This window comes from Symphalangus syndactylus, chromosome 1 (genome assembly GCF_028878055.3).
Source record: "Symphalangus syndactylus isolate Jambi chromosome 1, NHGRI_mSymSyn1-v2.1_pri, whole genome shotgun sequence".
Lineage (NCBI taxonomy): Eukaryota > Metazoa > Chordata > Mammalia > Primates > Hylobatidae > Symphalangus > Symphalangus syndactylus.
In genome coordinates, this window is record NC_072423.2 from 108,793,015 (window position 1) to 108,819,853 (window position 26,839).

The 26,839-nt window shown below is 47.9% G+C and overlaps 1 protein-coding gene across 5 annotated transcripts in view; it reads left to right on the forward strand.

Moving 5' to 3' along the window:
* The first annotated feature begins 22,936 nt into the window (after nt 1-22,936).
* POC1A (POC1 centriolar protein A) overlaps nt 22,937-26,839 on the forward strand; it is an 80,412-nt gene continuing 76,509 nt past the window's right edge. The window contains exons 1-2 of one of the 5 annotated variants that reach the window (XM_055274985.2): nt 22,937-23,276; nt 26,504-26,588. In XM_055274985.2, the coding sequence (XP_055130960.2) occupies nt 23,259-23,276; nt 26,504-26,588 (103 nt within the window). In that variant the 5' untranslated portion in view covers nt 22,937-23,258. Of the gene's footprint in view, nt 23,277-23,527; nt 23,659-26,432; nt 26,589-26,839 lie in introns of those variants that run through there. The other 4 variants (XM_055275005.2, XM_055275014.2, XM_063636234.1 and 1 more) reach the window with 4 other exon arrangements.

A 26,839-nucleotide genomic window follows, 5' to 3' on the forward strand; every position in this document is an offset into this window, starting at 1 on the left:
AGACTTGCTTGAACTCAGGAGGCAGAGGTTGCGGTGAGCCGAGATCACGTCATTGCACTCCAATCTGGGCAACAAGAGCGAAACTCCATCCCAAAAAAAAAAAAAAAAAAAAATTAGCTGGTCATGGTGGCGCATGCCTGTAATCCCAGCCACTCGAGAGGCTGAGGCGAGAGAATCGCTTGAGCCCAGAAGGCGGAGGTTGCAATGAGCCAAGATTGCACTACTGCACTCCAGCCTGGGTGACAGAGCGAGACCCTATCTTAAAAAAAAAAAAAAAGAAAAAAAAGACAGCCGTGTGAAGAAGGAGGCAGAGATTGGAGTAATGCTGCCACAATCCAAGGAGCTCCTGGGGCTACCAGAAGCTGGAAGAGTCAAGGAAGGGTCCTCCTCTGGGGCCTTTGGAAGGAGAATGGCTCTGGCAACACCTTGATTTCTGAGTTTTGGTCTCCAGAATTGTAAGAGAATACATTTCTGTTGTTTCGAGCCACCCAGTTCTTGGAAAATAATACACCTGGCTTCAGTTACAATCTTCATTTCACATGAGGCAACTGCGGCTCAGAGAGTTCAAGATCTTGCCTAGGGTTACACAGCCAGCTAATGTTGCACCTGGGATTAGAGTCTATCTACGCAACTCTAAGCCCATGAGCTCAGCTCACCCCTGTGGACCCCCTTGGCCTGTCACCCTCTCTCTTGATCCCATCCCCTGACCCTCTACCGCGCCCCACTCTGTAAACCTCAGGGGAGACCCATCCCTTCCCTGCTAGCTCCTAAAGACTCCCCCAGGGTCCTGGCTTCCCTAGGCTCCAGCCCCAGCTCCTTTCTGCTCTGCCCCAGTAGGCTTCAGGGGTGCCTCCCACTGTCTCCCTAAACCCCACAGCTGCCTCAGTCCTTGATACTGCTCCCAAATGTGCATTTGGATATTCTGGTGCCTCACAGCCTGGCACTGCCCAGTGCCCCTGCTGCATCTCTGTGCTGTCACCGTCTCCCTGGGGCTGGGCCCCCTTCTACCTGCTGCTCCTCAGGTCTCCAGGCCTAGGGGCCTCCATGCTCCCTCTTTGTTGAGGGTGCTGAAACTCCTCCAGTGTCACCCCAGCCTCCTCTGCTCCTTGACACCCTCCCCAATTTATTCTCACACTTCCTCCGTAACCCCTTCTACTCCCCTTGGCCCAATAACCATTAGATTTTCCCAGTGAGACCTGGCAGCTCCCCCTTCCCCCATTCTTTGGCCCCTTGTCATTGGCCCTGTCCCATAGCTCCTGAATTTCTGAACCTTGCTGAGACAGTGGTAACTGGCCACTACCCCTCCCCAAAGAGGAGAACTAACCCCCTGCCGGTGTCATCCCAGTCACACCCCTTTTGGCCCTGGGCTAGTCACCTCTCACACTTAGGGCTTTGCACCATCTGCCCAGCTCTGCTCCTTTTTTTTTTTTGAGACAGAGTCTTGCTCTGTCACCCAGGCTGGAGTGCAGTGGCTCGATCTTGGCTCACTACAATCTCCACGTCCTGGGTTCAAGCAATTCTCCTGCCTCAGCCTCCCAAGTAGCTGGGACTACAGGCATGCAGCACCACGCACGGCTAATTTTTTTTGTATTTTTAGTAGAGATGGGGTTTCACCACGCTGGTCACCCCGGTCTCGAACTCCTGACCTCAAGTGTTCTGCCCACCTCGGCCACCCAAAGTGCTGGGATTACAGGTGTCAGCCACTGCACCTGGCCGCTCTGCTTCTCTTAAAAGCCTCCTCTAGATGTTCCACCTTCTAGTTTCCCTCTCACAGCTCGACATCCAGCCCTACTCACAACGTTGACTATGCGCCTTACAGGACGCCCAGCTCCCAGCACTTCCCACTGCCTACAGGGCAGAGGCCAAGCTCACCTGTGTGGCATTCGAACCTTCCCTGGCCACTGTCCAGGCTCCTGTGGGCAGCAAGATTCAGACAAAGGAGGGCTGGGTTCTGGTCCTGGTGCTTTCTCCACTGTAGGGCCTTCCTCATCTCCCTGTCCCTACCCCCACCACTCTTTTTTTTTTTTGGAGACAGGGTCTTGCTGTCTTACCCAGGCTGGAATGCAGCGATGCAAACATAACTATAACCTTGAACTCCTGGGCTCGAGCGATCCTGCTGCCTCAGCCCCCACCACACTTTGACTCTTGGCCTCTACTCTAGCCCAAGGGCGGGAACTCCCCAAAGTGGGTGCACATCCATGGCTCAGATCTTCAGCCAGCCTGGTTCCGGGAGGGAAAAAAGGCAAGGCCAGGGTTTGGCTGATGTTGTGCCAATCTTTCCCAAACCAGCAGAGGCTTGTGCAAGGAGAGGTCACTGGAGTCCCTGCGTCCAGGTGTCACGACAGGGCACAGAGCATACACATAAACATGGACACACAGTGGAGAGACTTGTGTTGACTTTCCACCTGGGCCCCTCCCACTGGCCATTTTTTTGTCAGACAAAAACAATGTGTCACCATTGATTTGTCAGACAAATCTGGGTGACACAAGCCTGACTTCCAGCTGCCAGTACTGGAGACCCTGTGCCTGAGGGCTTTCTTTGCCCAGGGGCCTTGAGGCCTGTGTGTAGGCAGACAAGAGATGCCGGATCTCAACCAGGGCTGCCGAGAATGGGTGGAAAAACCTCTCGACTCCCTCATGCCTCAGCTGGGGTGACCTTGGCATGGTCTGCAGCCTGTCCACAGCTCTCCAGCAGGATTGAGCCCGGCTCTCCCACAGAAGTCACTTGCTTCATAACGCCCCCTCCGGTTGTTGCCTAGAATCACCTCCAGATAAATGAATTACAGTTATTCTTGAATCCTTTCCCAGGGTTGGCCTCTAGAGGAACCCAGACCAAGATACACAGGCACAGGATCATGCACAGTCTCACATAGGCACACACACATGAACCACGCACAGCGCTCAGAGACATAGCCATGCACACACAGATTCAGAGATGCACATACAGATACAGTCAAACACACACACACGTGCACACAGAGGCACAGCCATGGACACACAGACACCGCTGTACCCACACTCGCATACCTGTGCATGCACATAGACACTCACATGCACAGACATGCACGCCCTTTCAGCCATGCATGCAGACACAGGTGCACACACCTTCATCCATCACGTCTGATAAAGAGGGCAGCAGAGTGAACTGACAGGACCCTCCCTCCAGGACAACAGGGATCCTCAGCTAGATTAAGACCTGGCTCCTGTAGCCGTAGTGGAGGAGGAGCCGGCCTGAGGGAGGCTGAGCAGCCAGAGCCCCGGAGTAGGGGTGGAGGGTCCAGAGGAGAGGCAGCACATGGGAGGTCGGGATATCTGAACCAACATTGGGGGCAGGATTTTTCCAAAAGAGCCCAGACACAGGAGCCTCCCAGGTAGAGGGAACAGCTTAGAGCAGGTAATGGGCTGGAAAGGTCTGGCCCATGGGGTGATCCTGGTGGGGCAGGGTGCAAGGCGAGAGGCTGAAGAGGTGGTGGGGCAGGCGGGCAATGGAGAGTCTGACCTCATCCCAAGAGCATGGGGAACCATAGAGGGGCTTTGCGTGAGGGAGCACACAGTAAGCCCCAGGGAGGCTGACAAGTACAATCACCCCACATCTGTCCGAGTCCATTTTGTGCTCGTCCAGGACTGGAAGACAAGGTCCATCCTCTCTGGGGATCAGTCTCGCCCCTGCACAGGGTGGCTGCTCTGGCAGTGAGTGTGTGAATGACTTGTGGGGGGGTTAGGCCTACCTGAGACCCAAAGATGACTCATCAGAGGGGGGCCTTTGTCACCTGAATGAGCCCCTCACTTCCTTGCAGCTGAGCTGGGTTGTGGGGGGCAGGACAGTCCCTGAGAGGCAAGGAAGCTGATGGGCAGAAGGCAGCAGAAGTGAGTCTGCACCAGACAGGCCTGCTACTGCCTGTCTCAGCCCAAAAAAGCTGTGCATCTCTTCTGTCCCACACTTATCCTTCCATGGTCTGGGGCACCCATGTCACTGTGGAATACCTGCTTGTCTTTCAGTACCCCCTGAACACACCAAATGCTTTCTCCTCCTCTTCTCAGAAACCCCTGATCCTGCCACCCGAGGGGCCCTCCTGGTGCTGAGCTTGAACCCCCGTGAGGACACTCCCTGAGCTCAACCTGCTTGGTGGTCCTTTTCCTCTCTGGCTTCCTTGGAGCAAGGACTCTGGTGCTAGTCACCTGCTTCTCCCGCTGAGGCAGGCTCAGGGGCGGGTATACACCTGCCACTCCATTAGAGCCTGGTGACCCCAGCACCGGCCCCGGCACACAGCTGGCATTCCCTGAACACTTGTGGAATTGAATCCCCTGTTCTTCACTCTACAGAAAGTCCCTGAGTGGAAGCATCGCTGGAGATGGAAGTGACAGATAGAGCCATGGGGACACTGGGACAACAGCCGGTGCAAGAGTCCTGAGATGAGAGAGTGGCTGGCACATTCTTGTTCAAGGAACAGCAAGAAGCTCAATGTGGCTAGAGCAGGCAGAGCAGGGCAGAGCAGTAGGAGCAGAGGCAGAGAGGTGTGGGCCAGATCATTGGAGCAGGGAAAGTATGAAGTCACATAGTTCATATTAAGTGTCAGCTCAACATCAAGCTCTGACACTAATGAAGAGCTCATGGAATCTCCCCTCCTCTATCATGGCAGGCAAATTATTATGATTATTTTACAGTTGAGAACACTGCAGCAGGGAGAGGTGGTATGACTCCTGCTAGATCACCAGTTCAGAGGTGGCAGGGCCTGGGCCCATCCGCAGGCCTGCCTGACCTTGGGACAAACCCTGAGCTGTCCTGCTCAGAGTTTCAAACCCAGGCCACCAGCAGGTGCTGGTAGGGCAAACTGATAGCATTGATGGGGCTTTCTGGTTTCGGGCTGGCTGGGCTAAGTTGGTGGGTGGGATCCCTGACTTTCCCACTTCTTTCTCTGCCCCACCCTGGGTGGCCTTGGCTCATGGTCAGCAGGCTGGGGAGTGACGACAGGCTCTTGTAGGGGAGTCCACCTGTGGGCTTGCACCAGGGTAGACACCTTCCTGCCACAAGGGGACTTGAAAAAGATAGCTACGGCCGGGCGTGGTGGCTTATGCCTGTAATACCAGCACTTTGGAAGGCTGAAGCAGATGGATTACCTGAGGTTAGGAGTTCAAGACCAGCCTGACCAACATGGTGAAACCTCATCTCTACTAAAAATACACAATTAGCCAGGTGTGGTGGTGGGTGCCTATAATCCCAGCTACTTGGGAGGCTGAGGCAGGAGAATCGCTTGAACCTGGGAGGCAGAGGTTGTAGTAAGCTGAGATCACACCAATGCACTCCAGCCTGGGCAACAAGAGTAAAACTCTGTCTCAAATAATAATAGTAATAATAATAATAATAATAATAATAAATAAATAAATAAATAAATAAAATTTAAAAAGAAAAAGAAAAAGATAGCTAAAATAGCTCTCTTCCAGCTTCCTCAATAAGAAGGTCCCCCCAACATTGAGGCTCCTTCAAAACTGAGCTCTGCCCCTACACGGAGGCCTCAGTCAGAACTGGAGTCCAATCTAATGGAGGTAGTACTGGGGTAGGGGCCTGCCCAGTCAGGGAATAGAGGCACTTGGTTTATGCAGGTTGTACTAGCAGCAGATCCTGGGCTGTTTACATGTTGTCAGAGACTTTGCATTTTTTGGTGAAGAAATGAGCAAGAGGGGGTGGGGCACCTTCAGCTCCTCCTCCCTGGTGAATAGGGATGGGAGACAGAAGGATCTGGAAAGATTAGGAGGGTGAGTAAAATCTTCTAGTGACTCTCACTTTGAATAAATCTAACGTTTGAAAACCATTTACGGAAGAGTTTCTCTAAATTCAATTTTTTTTTTTTTTCAGAGACACAGTCTTGCTCTATAGCCCAGGTTGGAATGCAGTGCTGGGATTATAGGCTTGAGCCACCTCGCCCAGCCTCTAAATTCAATCTTCTAAGTTACAAGCTTCTGTAGACCAGAGTATTCCATAGCTAAAATTGACAAAAACCAAAACTACCACCCAACAACAATAAAGGAAGCCTTACATTTAATGGGTAGATTTTTTTTTTTTTTTTTTTTTTTTGGTTAGGAGGTTAGGACTTACTATGTTCCAGAAACTTTATTGATACAATTTATTTTAATTAGTCCATTCATTCTTCCAATTAATGTTTTTATTATTTATTATTTTTTTTTTATTTATTTTTTGAGACAGAGTCTAGCTCTGTCGCTCAGGCTGGAGTGCAGTGGTGCCATCTCGGCTCACTGCAAGCTCCACCTCCCAGGTTCACGCCATTCTCCTGCCTCAGCCTCCCGAGTAGCTGGGACTACAGGCGCCCGCCACCACGCCCGGTTAATTATTTTTGTATTTTTAGTAGAGACGGGGTTTCACCGTGTTAGCCAGGATGGTCTCGATTTCCTGACCTCGTGATCCGCCCGCCTCGGCCTCCCAAAGTGCTGGGATTACAGGCATGAGCCACTGCGCCAGGCCTATTTTTTTTTTTTTTTCATCTTAAAAAGATGGGACCAGAGGCTTTGAAATATTCACTAGCTTGCTGTAGATTTCATGGCTTGCAAAAGGAAGAAAGCGAAGTGTGGTGGAACTCAGGTTCGGCTAATTTCAAAGTCACGTGCTTTTATATCCCATGATGAACAGAAAAGAGACACTGGGCTTGTTCTGCAGGTTAAGCTAAACTCTTTTTTTTTTTTTTTTCTTTTTTTTGAGATAGGGTCTCGCTCTGTCACCCAGGCTGGGATGCAGTGGTGTGATCATGGCTCACTGCAATTTTTCTGTATTTAATTTTTTTTCTTCCTTAATTTTTCTGCCCTAAGTGTTTGGCTGGCAGGCAAGAGAACAACTGAATAAGATGTGAGTGTTGGTGGTGTGAACCCAAAACATCTGAGACAGGTCTCAGTCTATTTAGAAAATTTATTTTGCCAAAAAGGTTAATAATGAGCCATGACAGACCCTCAGGAGGTCCTCATGACCTGTACCCAAGATGGTCTGGGCACAGCTTGGTTTTATACATTTTAGGGAGACATCAGTCAATACATGTATGATTTACATTGGTTTGATCTGGACGGGCAGGACAACCTGAAGGGGCTTTCAGGTCATAGGAAGATTTAAACATATTCTTTTTTTTTTTTTTTTTTGAGACAGAGTCTTGCTCTGTCACCCAGGCTGGAGCGCAGTGGTGCAATCTTGGCTCACTGCAACCTCTGCCTCCCGGGTTCAAGCGATTCTCCTGCCTCAGCCTCCCGAGTACCTGGGACTACAGATGCGTGCCATCACGCCTGGCTAATTTTTGTATTTTTAGTAGAGACAGACAGGGTTTCACCATGCTGGCCAGGCCAGTCTTGAACTCCTGACCTCATGTGATCTGCCTGTCTTGGCATCCCAAAGTGCTGGGATTACAGGTGTCAGCCACCGCGGCTGGCCAGATTTAAACGTATTCTGATTGGTGATGTGTTGAAAGAGTTATTATCAGTAGAAAGGAATATCTTCGTTAAGATAAGGGGTCGTGGAGATCAAGGTTTTACCATGCAGATGAAGCCTCCGGACAGCACGTTTCAGAGAAAATAGATTGTAAATGTTTCCTATCAGACTTAAGGTCTGTGTTGATGTTAATGCTGGAGGGATATAGTGAGGCATGTGCAACCCCCACTTCCCATCATGGCCTGAACCAGTCTTTCAGGTTAAATTTCAGAGTGCCCTGGCCAAGAAGGAAGTCCATTCAGATGGTTATCAGGGGCCATCAAATTTTATTTATTTATTCTTTTTTCTTTTTTTTTGAGACGGAGTCTTGCCAGTCTGTCACCAGGCTGAAGTGCAGTGGCATGACCTCAGCTCACTGATTCAAGCAATTCTCCTACCTCAGGCTCCCAAATAGCTGGGATTACAGGCATGAGCCACCATGCCCAGCTAATTTTTGTATTTTTAACAGAGATGGGGTTTCACCATGTTGGCCAGGATGGTCTCGATCTCTTGACCTTGTGATCCTCCCGCCCTGGCCTCCCAAAGTGCTGGGATTACAGGTGTGAGCCACCTGGCCCAAATTTTATTTTTGGTTTACATTGTCCCCATTCTGGCCAAGATTTGCCAGAGGCAACATCAATGGCCACCAGATTTTAATTTTCTCCCATAGCATTGCTGGGGTGGCATGGCTGCCTGCCCTGGGTCCATCCTGTCCCTCAGTGGGACTCCCTATGGCTAAGGGACTTAAAGCCAACAAGACTTACAGCCAATTAATTGTTTTAGGCCAGATATGAATGGACATGGACAAGCATTCATTACTCCTTAAAATTATTATTAATATTATTACTATTTTTAAGTAGAAAGCCAACAAACAAAAGTCAAAGGTGATGTTACAAAACTGACTTATTTTTACCTTCTGTAAGTTGAGCTACTATAATCTTTTTTTTTTTTGAGATGGAGTCTCACTCTGTTGCCCAGGCTAGAGTGCAGTGGTGTGATCTCAGCTCACTGCAACCTGTGCCTCCGGGGTTCCAGCAATTCTCCTGCCTCAGCATCCCGAGTAGCTGGGACCACAGGCGCGCACTACCACACCCGTATAATTTTTGTGTTTTTAGTAGAGATGGGGTTTCACCATGTTGGTCAGCCTGGTCTCGAACTCCTGACCAAGTGATCCACCCACCTCAGCCTCCCAAAGTGCTGGGATTACAGGCATGAGCCACTGCGCCCAGCTGAGCTACTATAATCTTGGTTTTAGTTACAGGCTTACAGCAATTAGCTATACAAAACATAAGCATTGTTGTGACAAAAAAAAATTCTGAAATATATATCTTGGCTGTGTGTGATGGTTAACCCCTGTAATCCCAGCACTTTGGGAAGCCAAGGCAGGTGGATCACTTGAGCTCATGAGTTCGAGACCAGCCTGGCCAACATGGAAAAATTCTGTCTCTACTAAAAATACAAAAATTAGCCAGGCATGATGGCGCATACCTGTAGTCCTAGCTACTCAGCAGGCCGAGGCAGGAGAATGGTGTGAACCCAGGAGGCAGAGCTTGCAGTGAGCAGAGATCATGCCACTGCACTCCAGCCTGGGCGACAGAGCGAGACTCTGCCTCAAAAAAAAAAAAAAAAAAAATCTGCACAACTCATAACTGGGAGTATTATACCCAGAAGGCTTTGTTATGAGGTATCATTATCCTATCAGTAATTTTTTTCTTCTAATTCCACAGGAAGCAGGAAATTATTTACAGTTGGAGTGGATGCAAAGGTGACACATAGTAGCTTAGAAGGCAAAGTCCCTTGTTTTACCAGCTGTTTAGGCATCTTTGTACCCATCCTTGATTAGGAGAGTCTGACCTTGACCAAATTCTATCCCTCAAAACTGGCCCTTACAGTCTCACATATCTGCCTCTTCCATGACAGTCCCTGGGCCTAGAGGGAGGGTACTTGTATAGTTGAAGTGGTGTCATTGTCTGGGGAAATACCCGAGGTTCGTTGAGAACAAAGACGTGGAGACACACACACACCCGCGCGCGCACACACCGAGTGGATTTAAGAGTGGACAGTTTAACAGGCAAAAGAAAGAAGAGAGAGCTTCCTTGTTCAGAGTAACGGGGCGCCCAAGTGGGTTTCTGGGCTTGGGGCAAGGTGCGGTTGATTTTATAGAGAGGCTTGACAAGGCAGTGTTTGATTTACATAGGACCCTGGGAATTGGTTTGACCAGGTGTTCTATTTACATAGCCTGAGAAGAGACTTTTATTATGCAAATGGAGCCTTTACCTGGCCAGCGCCATGACACCCGCTGAGGCGGGTGGATCACCTGAGGTCAGGAGTTCAAGATCAGCTTGGCCAACATGGTGAAACTCCATTTCTACTAAAGATACAAAAAATTAGCCAGGTGTGGTGGTGCATGCCTGTAATCCCAGCTACTCGGGAGGCTGAGGCAGGAAAATTGCTTGAATCCGGGCGGCAGAGGTTGCAGTGGGCTGAGATTACACCATTGCACTCCAGCTTGGGCAAGAAGAGCAAAACTCTGCTCAAAAAAAAAAAAAAGAAAGTTTATTTTGCCAAGGTTAAGGACGTGCCTGTGACACAGCCTCAGGAAGTCCTGATGACATGTGCCAAAGGTGGTTGGGGCACCGCTTGGTTTTATACGTTTTAGGGAGACATGAGACATCAATCAATACTTGCAAGATATACATTGATTTGGTCCAGAAAGGTGGGACAACTCGAAGCAGCGAGGGGGCTTCCAGGTCCTAGGTAGATCACAGACAAACGATTTCATTCCTTTGAGTTTCTGATTAGCCTTTCACTAAGTACACAATTTATTAATATATATGAAAGAAGGGTAGAGGAAATAGTCACTTATGCCTTAGTGCACCTGGCCACTGTGCCTGGCCTCCTTTTCTTTTTAAAATCTTTCAGAGAAAGCATTTTAGAAGAAAATGAGACTCTGGGCTGGGCGTGGTGGCTCCTGCCTGTGATCCCAAGACTTCGGGAGGCTGAGATGGGCAGATCACCTGAGGTCAAGAGTTTGAGACTAGCCTGGCCAACATGGTGAAACCCTGTCTCTACTAAAAATACAAAAATTAGCCTGTATATGTGGCACACACCTGTAATCCCAGTTACCTGGGAGGCTGAGGCAGGAGAATTGCTGGAACCCAGGAGGCAGAGGCTGCAATGAGCCGAGATCATGCCAATGCACTCCAGCCTGGGTGACAAGAGCCAGACTCTGTCTTAATAAAAAAAAAAAAAAAGAAAAAGAAAAAGAAAATGAGACTCTGGTCTCAGGTTTCGTCTGATCTCTCATTGGTAGGATGGTTTATTCCTAGAGGAGTAGGTCCCACGTTATTAGGAAAGATCATTTTTAGCAGGCTGTGAAGGCTCATGTCCTACGAAGAGAAAATAGGGGGAGGAAGGGAGAAAAACAACAACAACCGAACAACGACAAAAGAACAATCTTGGAAAACTGATATAGGCCATATTACCCTGAAGTCCATACATTGGTAGGCAGGTATGAAAGTGGCTTATGTATGTAAATAGGTTGCTGTTATTTTGTTCTGAAGTTTAAGTTGTCTAGCTTCAGTTCACAGGGCTTTAAGAAAGCACAGCTTAATTTTCAGTGATTTCAAATCAGAGAAAATAGGGGAAAAAAGAAAAAGAAAGAAGGAAGAGAAAAAAGGAAAAGAAAGGAAAAAAAAAAGGAAAGCATTTTGGAGACCTGTAGCCAGGACAAATTTAGAATTCAGTCCAAACTGTAGAAAATAATAAAAATCGAAAAACATTAGGTAAGACTAGAATCTAATAACAAGTGTACTATAGTTTATCTTGAAACGTAATTTCTGTCTCTCTAGTCCCCATTTTCACAAAAGACAAATCATGGTAGGATTGATTTGTCTACAAAAATAAGCTTTAGTCTTATGCTTGGCCTGATTATTTGTATAAAGTGCAGCAAGAATAACTATTTACCACATAGGATCTTTTTGTAATTGGCTTTTATGGAATTTTGTTTTGTAAGGAATCTCAGATAAGACTTTTTTAAAGCCTGGAGCCCAGCCCTGGGTTTGTGCTGTCAAATATTAATACCTATGTGAGTTTGGGTAAATTTGTCTCCTCTTGAGGTCCCAAGATAACCTGGGGCTCCTAAGCCTGTCAGAAAGTGACATTCTTTACTTACCACGGGTCAGGAACCCTGCACAGGTACTGTATAGACAAGGTGCCAGCTTTCCTTGGGGGCTTTATTGGCTGTATAAGTCAACTTTGATTCCTTAAAGGAGTGTGTTTCTGTCTGAAAGCATGCCATTCCAGTCAAAGCCTTGAGAGAATAACCAGTGTCTCCAATTGTGTCCTGTTACAAAAGAAAACAGATTCTTATTGTACTTACACAAATAAATATATAGTGTAAGTTAAGAATACTCACGGCCGGGCATGGTGGCTCAAGCCTGTAATCCCAGCACTTTGGGAGGCCGAGGTGGGCGGATCACGAGGTCAGGAGATTGAGAGCATCCTGGCTAACATGGTGAAACCCTGTTTCTACTAAAAATACAAAAAAAAAAAATTAGCTGGGTGTGGTGGCGGACGCCTGTAGTCCCAGCCACTTGGGAAGCTGAGGCAGGAGAATGGAGTGAACCCGGGAGGTGGAGCTTGCAGTGAGCTGAGATCACACCACTGCACTCCAGCCTGGGCGACAGAGCGAGACTCCGTCTCAAAAAAAAAAAAAAAAAGAAAAGAAAGAATACTCACAAATAGTTTTCAAATTTGGAAAAAATGAGGTAGAGAGAAATATGTTCCAAATTTTGTTTATAGCAATACACTTTACTCAATTGTTAAAAGCTGCAAATAGCTCAAAACAGGGCCAGGTGGGGTGGCTAATGCCTGTAATCCCAGAACTTTGGGAGGCTGAGGCAGGCAGATCACTTGAAGCTAAGAGTTCAAGACCAGCTGGGCAACATGGCAAAACCTCAACTCTAATAAAAATACAAAAATTGGTCGGGCGTGGTGGCTTACGCCTGTAATCCCAGCACTTTGGGAGGCAGAGGCGGGCAGCTCACGAGGTCAGGAGATTGAGACCATCCTGGCTAACACGATGAAACCCCGTCTCTACTAAAAATACAAAAACAAAATTAGCCAGGCGCGATGACAGGCGCCTATAGTCCCAGCTACTGGGGAGGCTGAGGTGAGAGAATGGCACGAACCCGGGAGGTGGAGCTTGCAATGAGCCGAGATCGCGCCAGTGCACTCCCGCCTGGGCGACAGAGCAAGACTCCGTCTCAAAACAAAAAACAAAAAAACCAAAAAGACAAAAATTAGCTTGGTGTGGTGGTGCACTCGTACTCCCAGCTACTTGGGAGGCTGAGGCATGAGAGTCGCTTGAACCTGCTAGGCAGAGGTTGCAGTGAGCCAAGATCGCACCACTGCACTCCAGCTTGGGTGACAGAAGAAGACTATCTTGAAAAAAAAAAAAAGAAAAAAGAAAGTTTTCTTGGCTCTGAAAAACAAAAGTTAAGCAATTTTTTTTTTTGAGACGAAGTTTCACTCTTGTTGCCCAGGCTGGAGTGCAATGGCGCAACCTCCGCCTCCTGGGTTCAAGCAATTCTCCTGCCTCAGCCTCCCTAGTAGCTGGGATTACAGGCATGTGCCATCATGCCTGGCTAGTTTTGTATTTTTAGTAGAGACGGGGTTTCTCCATGTTGGTCAGGCTGGTCTCCAACTCCCGACCTCAGGTGATCTGCCTGCCTCAGCCTCCCAAAGTGCTGGGATTACTGGCATGAGCCACCGCGCCCAGTCTTTTTTTTCTTTTTTTTTTTTTGAGATGGAGTCTCACTCTGTCACCCAGGCTGGAGTGCAGTGGTGCGATCTTGGCTCACTGCAACCTTTGCCTCCTGGGTTCAAGTGATTCTCCTGCCTCAGCCTCCCAAGTAGCTGGGATTACAGGCATGTGCCACCACGCCCAGCTAATTTTTGTATTTTTAGTAGAGATGGGGTTTTGCCATGTTGGCCAGGCTGGTCTCAAACTCCTGACTTCAGGTGATCTGCCCGCCTGGGCCACCTAAAGTGCTGGGATTACAGGTGTGAGCCACCGTGCCTGGCCAGATAAGCAATGTTTTAAGCAAAAATCATAAAAGGATTTTTTCAGTCTTCTATTAGTTCAGTCCATGCAGTTAATCCCTGTTCTGTTTGATATTCATGAACATTTCAGCTCTCCATGGGAGTCTTGGAAGCTTTTCCTCTATTCTACTGTCACAGTCTCCAAAGTTATCAGAAACTTGCATTCAAGAGCACCTGTCAGAGTCCTATAGCTGATTATAAAAAATATCTTTTCTTTTTCTTTTTTTTTTTTTTGAGACAGAGTTTCACTCTTGTTGCCCAGGCTGGAGTGCAATGGCACAATCTTGGCTCACTGCAACCTCCGCCTCCTGGGTTCAAGCGATTCTCCTGCCTCAGCCTCCTGAGTAGCTGGGATTACAGGCATGTGCCACCATGCCTGGCTAATTTTGTATTTTTAGTAGAGACGGGGTTTCTCCATGTTGGTCGGGCTGGTCTCGAACTCCCAACCTCGAGTGATCCACCCACCTCAGCCTCCCAAAGTGCTGGGATGACAGGCGTGAGCCACCATGCCCGGCCAAAAAACATCTTTTGTAAAGGATAAAAGTAAAACAACTGTGGATGATAAAGTCTGAGAGCAGTCATAGTTAAAGACACAATTGACAAGGAAATTTGGTTACTTCTGTGGCATACAACAATTTTACATAATAACCATAATTACTTTTTTTTTTTTTTTTTGAGATGGAGTTTCACTCTTGTCACCCAGGCTGGAGTGCAATGGCGCGATCTCAGCTCACTGCAACCTCTGCCTCCTGGGTTCAAGCAATTCTCCTGCCTCAGCTTCCCAAGTAGCTGGGATTACAGGTGCCTGCCATGATGCCCAGCTAATTTTTGTATTTTTAGTAGAGACGGGGTTTCACCATGTTGGCCACACTGGTCTTGAACTCCTGACCTCAGTTGATCCACCCACCTCAGCCTCCCATAGTGCTGGGATTACAGGCATGAGCCACCGTGCCTGACCCATAATTACTTCTGATAACATATGCTAAGACATATCAGAATCACAGGAATTTTACATAATTCTGGAACACATAATAACACATTTATATAAATATAATCCAAAGAAGGTTAAACACCATTTCATATTTGACAATACTTCCCGTATGATTTTATTATTTATCTCAAACAAGTCTAATATATCTCTTCTGGACTTCAGGTGACTAATTAAAAAAAATGCAAACTGAAGTTAGAATGTGCTTTTGGGGAGTTTGTCAAATATAAAAAGCTTAAAACACTTGATACTGATGGCAGTGGCTATGCCATCAGGCTGGCTGCAGCACAGAGACACGGCTCGGGCTGCATACACCATGGAGATGGTGGGAGCTCTGGGAGCCCCGCTTCTTCTGAGTTGGGGCGGGAGCTCCTCAGGTGCCACTGAAGCTGCCCAAACTGCAGCTGCAGACCCAGGGCTCCTGCTTTATGGAGCAGGCAGGAGCTCCACCCTCCTGGGCAGGGCTACAGCCACCCAAACTGCAGCTATGGATCCTAACCTCCCTGTGCTCTTGGGGGAGGGCTGGGAGCAGGCAGGATCTGCCTTCCTGGGTGCAGCTGTCCTCTAGGGCACAGGACCTGGCTGTCTTTGCAGCCTGCACCCTCAGGGGCCCCAGGGAGGACCTCCCCCCACCCACTAACCCCATCCTTGCAGGCTCGGGGGTGTCTGCTCTCACTGCCTGGCCTCTCTCCACTTCTGGCGCCTGCTCTGATCTCAGAGCAGGGTTGGGGCTAAGCCCCGGAGATTTGAATGGCAGTGGGAGGCAGAGTCCTGGATGGAAGGGGGAAGATCCCTAGTAAGGTCCCACCTTCAGGGCAGAGAAGGCCTGAAGGCTGGGGTCCAGGCTGCCAGTCCCATGGGGTGGGGAGTGGGGACTCATGGTGCCTCTCCTGGGCCCACCCATGGCTGCCCATGGACCAATTGGCACACACTTCCTCTCCTCTGAGGTCCATAAAAGCCCTGGGCTCAGTCAGAGTAGGGCAGAGCATGGCCAAAGGATGAAGAGGGCAGAGATGACAGGATGGGATGATCAGCTACAGAGAGGAGTAATCTCTCTGCTGAGAGCTTCACAGACCACCTGCCAGCAGTGAGGAAATACCCTCTCTGCTGAGAGCTTCAGAGACCTGCAGAGACATCTGAATGACTTGCCTGCGGAGAGGAGCCACCCTCTCTAAGTCCTCCTCTCTGCTGAGAGCTGAGCACTCAACAGGATGACCTGCCTACAGACAGGAGCTACCCACTCCTCTAAGCTATTCTAACGTTAAATAAAACTCTTCTTTGGCTGGGTGTGGTGGCTCATGCCTGTAATCCTAACACTTTGGGAGGCTGAGGTGGGTGGATCACCTGAGGTCAGAAGTTTGAGACCAGCCTGGCCAACATGATGAAACACTGTCTCCACTAAAATACAAAAATTAGCTGGGCGTGGTGGTGGGTGCCTCTAATCCCAGCTACTTGGGAGGCTGAGGCAGGAGAATCACTTGAACCCAGGAGGCAGGGGTTGCAGTGAGCCGAGATTGCAGCATTGCACTCCACCTTGGGTAACGAGCAAAACTCCATCTCAACAACAACAACAAAAACTCTTCTTCACCCTTCATTTGTCTGCATACCTGATTTCTCCTGGATGCAAGACAAGAATTTGGGCAAAGGTGCTGTGGCCACGGAGGCTTCCAGGCAGAAAAATTGACATCCCAGAGATCCAGTAACTATGTCACAAAATAGGATCATGGGTCATTGTAAAATAAGTCATTCTGGCTGGGTGTGGTGGCTCACACCTGTAATCCTAGCACTTTGGGAGGCTGAGGTGGGCAGATCACCTGAGGTCAGGAGTTCGAGACCAGCCTGGCCAAATGGTGAAACCCATTTCTCTACTAAAAATACAAAAATTAGCCAGGCATGGTGGCACATGCCTGTAATTCCAACTACTTGGGAGGCTGAGGCACAAGAATTGCTTGAACCCGGGGGTGGAAGTTGCAGTGAGCTGAGATCATACTATTGCACTCCAGTGAGGGTGACAGAATGAGACTCTGTCTCAAAAAAAAAAAAAAAAAAGAAAAAGTCTGTATTTTTTCAGATAAAGTATTTAAGTGCCTTTTTTCCTTTAAGCCAATTAATTAGAGCTCTTACATATATATTTTTTTAGCAGTGAAACATCATCTACATGACACATAAATGCCTAGATGCATTAGACATGTAGACAGAAATAGATCTTATAGATTCATAAGTCCTCCTTTTTCCCTTCTATTTCAGACTTCCAATTTCTTGATAACCCATTTTATTACCTGAGGCAGTTAGTTGTCAGATAGACAGTCTTAAATTTGCATATTAAAGGCAAATCTTGGCCTGGCGAGGTGGCTCACGCCTGTAATCCCAGCACTTTGGGAGGCCGAGGCGGGTGGATCATGAGGTCAGGAGATCGAGAACATCCTGGCCAACATGGTGAAACCCCTTCTCTACTAAAGATACAAAAATTAGCTGGGTGTGGTGGCACGTGCCTGTAATCCCAGCTATTCAGGAGGCTGAGGCACGAGAATCGCTTGAACCTAGGAGGCAGAGGTTGCAGTGAGCTGAGATCATGCCACCGCATTCCAGCCTGGTGACAGAGCGAGACTCCGTCTGAAAAAAAATAAAAATAAAAATAAAGGAAACTCTTAGGTGAAAAATTGGATAGCTAAATTTACATCTCAAGGTACAGAGAGGAAAAGTCTAGTGGTACTAAAGAGATTAAAGATGGATGCCAACCAGGCGTGGTGGCTCGTGCCTGTAATCCCAGCACTGTGGGAGGCCAAGGCAGGTGGATCACTTGAGGTCAAGAGTTTGAAACCAACATGGCAAAACCCCATCTCTACTAAAAATACAAAAATTAGCTGGGTGTGGTGGTATGCACCTGTAATCACAGCTGAGGCAGGAGAATCACTTGAGCCCAAGAAGCAGAGTTTACAGTGAGCCTAGATCACGCCACTGTACTCCAGGCTGTGGGTGACAGAGCAAGACTCTGTCTCAAAAAAAAAAAAAAAAGATGCCAAATCAAACATAAAATTACAGAAATCTATCATAAGATTGTATAAGGAAACCACTTTTATTTTGACAGGTAGTTCTAAATTTAGTCTTTATCTTTTAACTGGCTCTCTGAGCTCTGGGAAGAGCCCAATCTGAATACTGGGTCTCCGAAAAGAGAGTTACTATAAGGCTAGACCACATGATGATTTACAGTGCACCTTTTTTTAAACAAGACATTTCTTTAAGTGCCTAAACTACACACTTTTCCTTACTTTAAACACCCAAGAGTAACCTCTCTGGTAATAACTATTTGAAAGAAAGAGATAGAGAGAGAGAGAAAGAAAGAAAAAGAAGGAAAGAAGGAAAGAAAAAGAAAAAGAAAGAAAGAAAGAAAAGAAAAAAGAAAAGAAATCAGGTAACACAATACAAAAGCAAGCAGTTTAAGATCTGAGATAAACTTGTCCATATACACTCTTGGGGTTCCCTAAGGAAAAACAGAGTTTTCTCCCCAAAAGGGAGTCTTACACCTTCTCTGTTTTCTTTAAGGAATCTCAGGCTGTTAGAAACTATTTTAGGTTCCTCATGCAGCAGAGGGTGGCAAGAGAAAGGAGAGACAGCAGAAATAAATGAAAGCAGAATTCAGGCTGGGAGTGGTGGCTCACGCCTGTAATCCCAGTACTTTGGGAGGCTGAGGTGGGTGGATTACCTGATGTCAGGAGGTCGAGACCAGCCTGGCCAATACGGTGAAACCCTATCTCTACTAAAAATACAAAAATTGGCTGGGCATGGTGGCGTATGCCTGTAATCCCAGCTGTTTGGGAGGCCGATGCAGGAGAATTGCTTGAGCCCAGGAGATGGAGGCTCTAGTGAGCTAAGATTGTGCCACTGCACTCCAGCCTGGCCCACACAGTGAGACTCTGTCTCAAAAAAAAAAAAAAAAAAAAAAAGGCCAGGCGCGGTGGCTCACGCCTGTAATCCCAGCACTTTGGGAGGCCGAGGAGGGTGGATCACGAGGTCAGGCGATTGAGACCATCCTGGCTAACATGGTGAAACCCTGTCTCTAATAAAAATACAAAAAATTAGCTGGGCGTGGTGGCAGACGCCTGTAGTCCCAGCTACTCGGGAAGCTGAGGCAGGAGAATGGCGTGAACCCGGAAGGCAGAGGTTGCAGTGAGCCAAGATTGCGCCACTGCACTGCAGCCTGGGCGACAGAGCGAGACTCCGTCTCAAAAAAAAAAAAAGGCTGGGCACGATGGCTCATTCCTGTAATCCCAGCACTTTGGGAGGCTGAGGTGGGCAGATCACCTGGGGTCAGGAGTTTGAGACCAGCCTGGCCAACATGGTGAAATGCAGTCTCTACTAAAAATATAAAAATTGGCCAGGCACGGTGGCTCATGCCTGTAATTCCAGCACTTTGGGAGGCCAAGACAGGCGGATCACCTGAGGTCGGGAGTTTGACACCAGCCTGACCAACATGGAGAAACCCCGTCTGTACTAAAAATACAAAAAAATTAGCCGGGTGTGGTGGCACATGCCTGTAATCACAGCTACTTGGGAGACTGAGGTAGGAGAATCGCTTGAACCCGGGAGGTGGAGGTTGCAATGAGCTGAGGTTGCACCATTGCATTCCAGCCTGGGCAACAAGAATGAAACTCCATCTCAAAAAACAAAAAACAAACAAACAAAAAAACATAAATTAGCCAGGCATGGTGGTGCATGCCTGTAATCCCAGCTACTCAGGAGGCTGAAGCAGGAGAATTGCTTGACCCTAGGAAGTGGAGGTTACAGTGAGCCAAGATTGAGCCACTACACTCCAGCCGCCTGGGTGACAGAGCAAGACTCCTTTTAAAAAAAAAAAAAGAAATAAAGAAAACAGAATTCAGGGCTGGGTGCGGTGGCTCATGCCTGTAATCCTAGCACTTGGGGAGGCTGAGGCAGGTGGATCACCTGAGGTCAGGAGTTCAAGACCAGCCTGGGCAACATGGCAAAACCTCGCCTGTACTAAAAATACAAAAATTAGCTGGGCGTGGTGGTGCACGCCTGTAATCTCAGCTACTTGGGAGGCTGAGGAAGCAGAATCGTTTGAACCCAGGAGGTGGAGGTTGCAGTGAGCTGAGATCGCTCCACTGCACTCCAGCCTGTGCAACGGGGGTGAGACTCCATCTCACACACACAAAAATAATAAAAATAAAAAATAATTCAGTTGATAGAGAAGAAATAATTTTTTTTCTGAAAGAAACCAAAGTACTAGGAGAGGAAAAAACCATAAAAGCCTTTTAAATACACACACACACACACACACACACACACACACACACACCATCTTGGATGTTAGCTTTTAAGTAAGTTGACTTTTAGCCATTAAGCTCCTTTAAAAAAAAATCCTTTTAAATATCATTACCATATTTTAGCTAGAACAAATAGCTGGTATTTCAAAAGTAACACAAATATCAAACCAAAAAGGGCTTGATTTAGGAACCAAACCCAGGCTGTCCTGGTGAAAAAAAGTGGGCAGAACCTTAGCTATGGAACTGCAGTTTGGGGCAATGGCATTCCTCTTTCAGTTTGGCTTGGTTAGCAAAAAGGTGGCCTTGTTATGTAAATAAAGCCCCTTAGGTAATCAAAATAAAAAATCTCTCCTTATTTTTTCTTTTTGCTGGCTGTTTTTCTCTCTTTTTTTTTTTTTTTGAGACGGAATCTCGCTGTGTCGCCCAGGCTGGAGTGCAGTCGTGCAATCTCGGCTCACTGCAACCTCTGCCTCCCGGGTTCTAAGCGATTCTCCTGCCTCAGCCTCCTGAGTGGCTGGGATTACAGATGCCCCCCACCATGCCCAGCTAATTTTGTATTTTTATTAGAGATGGGGTTTCACCATGTAGGCCAGGCTGGTCTCGAACTTCTGACCTCAGGTGATCCACCCATCTCGGCCTCCCAAAGTGTTGGAATTACAGGCATGAGCCACCATGCCCAGGCTTTTTTCTTTTTCTGTTGTGGGAATTTAGCCAATTCAGAGGCCTTGTTCCCCAAACTTTGGAACTTTCCTTCAGATTTGATCAAGTCAGATATAATTTGTCAACCTCAATGGGAAAAAGAATGAAACAACAAAAACAGAAACAAACAACAACAAAAATCAGTTAAGCAAAAAAAAGAAAAGATCGCACAATTTGTTTATTTATTTAATTTATTTTATTTTTTTTTGAGACGGAGTCTCGTTCTGTCACCCAGGCTGGAGTGCAGGGGCTTGATCTCCGCTCACTGCAAGCTCCGCCTCCCGGGTTCATGCCATTCTCCTGCCTCAGCCTCTCGAGTAGCTGGGACTACAGGTGCCAGCCACCACGCCCTGCTAATTTTTTGTATTTTTAGTAGAGATGGGGTTTCACCATGTTAGCCAGGATGGTCTGCGATGTCCTGACCTCGTGATCCACCCGCCTTGGCCTCCCAAAGTGCTGGGATTACAGGCGTGAGCCACCGCGCCGGGCTTGATCGCACAATTTATATGATTACTGAGCACTCTAATGGTAAGGAAAATTAAGACCAGCTGGTTGTTAACCTTAACTTCAGCCAAGAAAATCTCCAATTCGGCTACTTATCTAAGAACAGGTCTTAGGCTAAAGACTGCTCTCTACCAACCCAGAAGTAGGGAAAACTCAAACTTGCCTTCTCTGTTGGAAGCGAGCTCAAACTCCAGAAAGGAATTACCTGCCTTCCATCGTCAGGGAAGCAGGAAAACCTGCCTTCCTTGTTGGAAACAAGTAAAACTCCAGAAAAAGGAGTTGTACAGTAAAATAAACTTTAGATGTTAACCAAATTTGGGAAGATCAGGAATTTTGTGGAGGGGGGCTCCCAGGCCTTAGCAAATTGTCCTGTAGATTTGAGCCATAAAGATAGCTCAAGCTGGTACCAAGCACCGACAGGAGATCTGTCAAAGGTCAGGGGCACCTCCACTCAGAATCCTTTCGTGGTTGCCAAACTGTCAACCCAAAATATCTGAGACAGGTCTCAACTTAGAAAATTTATTTTGCTAAGGTTAAGGACGCACCCATGACACAGCCTCAGGAGGTCCTGACAACATGTGCCCAAGGGGCCTGGGCACAGCATGGTTTTATACATTTTAGGGAGACAAAATACATCAATCAGTACATGTAAGATTTGCATTGGTTTGATCTGGAAGGACAAGACAACTCCAAGTGGGAAACTTCCAGGTCATTGGTAGATTTAAACATATTCTGATTGGCAATTGGTTGAAAGAATTATCATCAGTAGAAAGGGATATCTCGGTTAAGATAAGGGGTTATGGAGACCAAGGTTTTACCATGCAGATGAAGCCTCCAGGTAGCAGGTTTCAGAGAAAATAGATCGTAAATGTTTCTTATCAGACTTAAGGTTTTTGTTGATGTTAATGCTGTAGGGTATAATGAGGCATGTCCAACCCCCACTTCCCATCATGGCCTGAACCACTCTTTCAGGTTAAATTTGAATGCCTTGGCCAAGCAGGGAGCCTATTCAGATGGTTGCTGGTGGCCTTCAAATTTTATTTTATTTTATATTTATTTATTTATTTTTTGAGACGGAGTCTCCCTCTGTTGCCCAGGCTGGAGTGCAGCGGCGAGATCTTGGCTCACTGCAACCTCTGCCTCCGGAGTTCGAGCAATTCTCCTCCTTCAGCCTCCCGAGTAGCTGGGTTTACAGGCGCGTGCCACCACGCCCGGCTAATTTTTGTATTTTTAGTAGACATGGGGTTTCACCATGTTGGCCAGGCTGGTCTCATACTCCTGACCTCAGGTGATCCACCCACCTAGGCCTACCAAAGTGGCAAAGTGCTGAGATTACAGGTGTGAGCCACTGAGCCCGGCCTCTCCTTCTTTTAAAGACTGGGATTCTAACAGCTTCTCAGGCCTTAAGGATCCTGACAGGGCCGGGCTGCACCACACTCCCTCGTGTTACAAATGGGGAAACTGGGGCACAGAGCAGAGGCGTTTTTCCTGAGAACACACAGCCAATCAGGGCGAGAACTGAGAATCGAACTTTGATCTCTCCACTCCATGGTTATGAATCCGAGTAACTCATGTTATTTTAAATCGACACTTGTCTTAAGAACGTTCGGACGGGCGAACCACTGAGAGTTCCCGAGGGGCGAATACTCAGTCTCAATAGGTTCCTGCGGGGAAAACCTGGCTAGGCCGGCGCGCGGGGGTGCTTTAATGCAATCTGGTCACAGCAACCCACGTGTCCTCCGCTTCCGGGATCCTTAAGGCCGTCGCTTCGGGTGGTAAAACCCGGCCCGCCCTCATGTCATGTTGGGAAGTGTAGTTCCACCTTCCTCCAGACATAGGGGCGTGGGCGGCTTGGAACTGCATTTCCCAGCAGGCTGCGCTCGCCGTTAGAGTAGCCGGACGACGGGCTGGTGGGGTGAACCCCTCATCCTGGGTCTTTTAATTTCTCAGGCGGAACGAATGGCGGTGGCCAGAGGCCTTTGGCTGCTCTGTCTGTGAGTTGTCTGGGCTTGGGGAACTGGGCACGGAGACCGTGGCGCCGGTCATACAGCTCTGCTTCCAGTCGTCGGGCAAAAAGCTGAGGCGCTTCTCCTTTAATTGCGGTGGGCGGGGCGTGCCGACGCGGCCCGCGTTGCTATTGGTGGCCGTTGGGGGCGCGGAAACTGAACGGGCCGCAACGGCCACCGCAGCTGCCTTCGGCGCCGCCAGCCCAGCCATGGCTGCCCCCTGTGCGGTAAGCCCAGCTGAATGCAACTCCCCAGGCGTCAATCTCCCCGCTGGGACACTGGGCGCCTAGTGGCCAGAGCGATGGCTGCGACGGGCGGGCGGGGCGCCAGGTTCCAGGGTGGTCCTCTTCAGGTCCAGTTTACCGTCTGTGCAGGCGGCGCTGGGTCGAGCACTTCCTGAGCGCCTCCTGCGCCAGGCCCTGCGCTGGGTTTCTGGAGCGAACAAACAGGCCTCTGCCTCCATAGTTTGCATCCTAGCGAGGGACACACGGCCAAGTCCTGACTCATGTGTGACCTGGGGCCGGTATCGGGCCTCTCTAGCCATTCTCCCTGTCTTTAGCAGTGGGTGGCTGCGTGGGGTCTTGTTGAGGGTACACCCTGCTCCAGCAGGTAGGTACAGCAGGACGCTGGGATGCCCGGGCCTGCAGTGTGAGCCGGGCGGAGCCGCCCTCTCTGAGTCCACGTTCCTCCAGAGGTCCTCATTTCGAGAGATTCCTTTGAACGGGCAAGGCCCTCTGGCTGATTGGAGAGTCAGGGAGGCTGGGTGGTAGCCTGTGATGCCCTGAGGCACTTGAGGACATGGACGGAGAGTCCAGGCTAGGATACAGACCTTTTGACTCCTAATCTGGTACTCTACCTCACTTCCTGTCCCCTCATGTATAAACCACTGTTGAGGGAGATGAGGCCCACATGTAGGGAACTACAGAGGGGAGGCGGTGTTGAGAGATACCACGGGACCTACTGGTCAGGGGTGGACCAGAACTTGCTTCTGCCCACTGAGCCTAGAGGCGGACACTCTCTTACGCATGTTCTTTCAAGAAGCTCAGGTGAGAGCAGAAGTCCCTGTTGGGGACCCTCCCCCAGGCTGTTGTTGAAAGGAGACTCTGACAGGTGCGTTAGGGGTGGAGCTGGGCACAAGGCCATAGGGCCTTTGTTCTGGTTACTGCTCTGTAGAGTGGCAGTGGCTTAGCTGTGCCCCAAGGACATCCTTTTCCAAGAGGAGCCTTTGGGCTTCCTGGAGCACCCAAAATGCTTCTTTGAGGTTTCTGATACTTAGAGTAGGGGGAGATGTTTGGATGGCTGAATTATAACCCTTCAAGTGTTAAGACACAAGCTGCTATTGGATGGAGAGAGTCTCCAGAATATTCTCTCTGGTGTTTTAACTTTATTAAGATATTCATACACCATAGAATTCACCTTTTAAAGTGTACATTTCAGTAGTTTTTAGTATATTCACAGTGTTGTGCAACTGTAATCACTAATTCCAGAATATTTTCATCATCCCAAAAAGAAACTCCATACTCAATAACACTCACGCTGCTTCTTCCCTTTCCCCATTTTCTCCCAACCCTTGGCAAACTAATATATTAATACTTTCTGTCTCTATAGATTTGACTATTCTGAACTTTTCATATGAATGGAATCAGACAAAATGTGGCCTTTGGTGTTTGACTTCTTTCACTTAGGATATTTTCAAGGTTCACCCATGTTGCAGCAAGCATCAGCACTTCAGTCCGTTTTATGGCTGAATAATAGTCTGTTGTATGAATATGCTACATTTGGTTTATTCAGTCATGTGTTGATGGATCATTTGGGTTCATTCACTTGTTGGCTATTAAGGAAAATGCTGCTCTGAACATTTGTGTACAAGTTTTTGTGTAAACCATGTTTCCAACTCTTTGGGGTGTTTACCTAGAATTGCTGGGTCATTTGCTAACCACGTTTAACTACTTCATTTTTTATTTTATTTATTTATGTTTATTTTATTTATTTATTTTTTGATTAGGAGTCTCACTCTGTCATCCAGGCTGGAGTGCACTGGTGCGATCCCGACTCACTGCAACCTCCTCCTCCCGGGTTCAAGCGATTCTCCTGCCTTAGCCTCCCAAATAGCTGGGACTATAGGCGCCTACCACCATGCCCGGCTGATTTTTGTATTTTTAGTAGAGAGGGATTTTCACCATGTTGGCCAGGCTGATCTTGAACTCTTGACCTCAGGTGATCTGCCCACCTTGGCCTCCTAAAGTGCTGGGATTACAGGCGTGAGCCACTGTGCCTGGCTAACTACTTTTTTTTTAGTCAGGGTCTTGCTCTGTTGCACAGGCTAGAGTGCAGTGATGTGATCACAGCTCACTGCAACCTTGAACTCCTGTGCTCAAGCAGTCCTCCCACCTCACCCTCCTGAGTAGCTGGGAATACAGGCATGAGCCACTACGTGTGGCTAATTCTTTAATTTTTTTGTAGGGTCAGGGTCTTGCTGTGTTGCCCAGGTTGGGCTTGAACCCCTGGCTTGAAGTGATCCTCCTGCATCAGCCTCCCAAAGTGTGGGGATTACAGGTGTGAGCCACTGCACCTGACCTATGTTTAACTTTTTGAGGAACTGCCAAATTGCTTTCTACAGTATCTGTTTTTTTTTTTTTTTTTAAAGTTTTTTTTTTTTTTTCTGGGTGTCTTGCATTTTCATGTGAATCTTGGGAGCAGCTTGTCAGTTTCTGCAAAAAAGACACCTGGGATTTTGATAGGAATTATGTGGAATCGGTAGATCAATCTGAGTAGTATTGTAGTATTGTATCTTAACAATAGTATTCCTGTTCATGAACGTGGAATGTCTTTCCATTTTTTAAGTCTTCTTTCATTTCTCTTAGTGATGTTTTGTCGTCTTTACTGTATAAGTCCTGGACTTCTTTTGTTAAATTATTCCTGTTATTTTTTTTTTTTTTTTTGAGACGGAGTCTCGCTTTGTCGCCCAGGCTGGAGTGCAGTGGCACGATCTCTGCTCACTGCAAGCTCCGCCTCACGGGTTCACACCATTCTCCTGCCTCAGCCTCCTGAGTAACTGGGATTACAGGCGCCCGCCACCACGCCCGGCTAATTTAAATTATTCCTATTTTTTTATGTATCATAAATAGTTTTATTTTTTGGATTATTCATTGCTAGTGTACAGAAAGACAATTGATTTTTGTGTCTTGATTTTGTATCCTGCAACTTTGCTGAACTCATTTGTTCTTTTTTGTTTTTGTTGAAGCATTTCCGCAGTTGATGTATTAATTCGAATAGTAAAAACTATTCCTAGTAAAAACTAATCCTAAGTGGATTCCTTAGCATTTTCTTTATATAAGATCATGCCTTGAGCATTTTTAACCCTACTCCCCTGGCTGTTGTAGGAAAAGTGCTGGCCCTGGGGAAGCCCCTTCCTCACCCAGGCTTTACACATTTGACCCTGGCTCTCCCTCAGGAGGACCCCTCGCTGGAAAGGCATTTTAAGGGCCACCGAGATGCAGTTACCTGTGTGGACTTCAGTATCAACACAAAGCAGCTGGGTAAGAAGAGGCACCTTGTCTAGGTGCTAGGTTATGAGCTGAACAGGCCAAGTTTTTACCTTGGAGGGGTGGTGGGTGGGAAGCAGAGCACAAGGGCTGCACAGCTTTGTCTAGACCTGCTTCTTGCTTCTGCGTGCCAGCTCTTTGGGCACTGGGCTTCATGAGCTCCATTTTACATGCAGAGCCTGAGGGTCAGAGAGGTTAGGGGCGTTGCTAAGGCCACACAGCTTTTGAGGGTGGGACTGGGATCT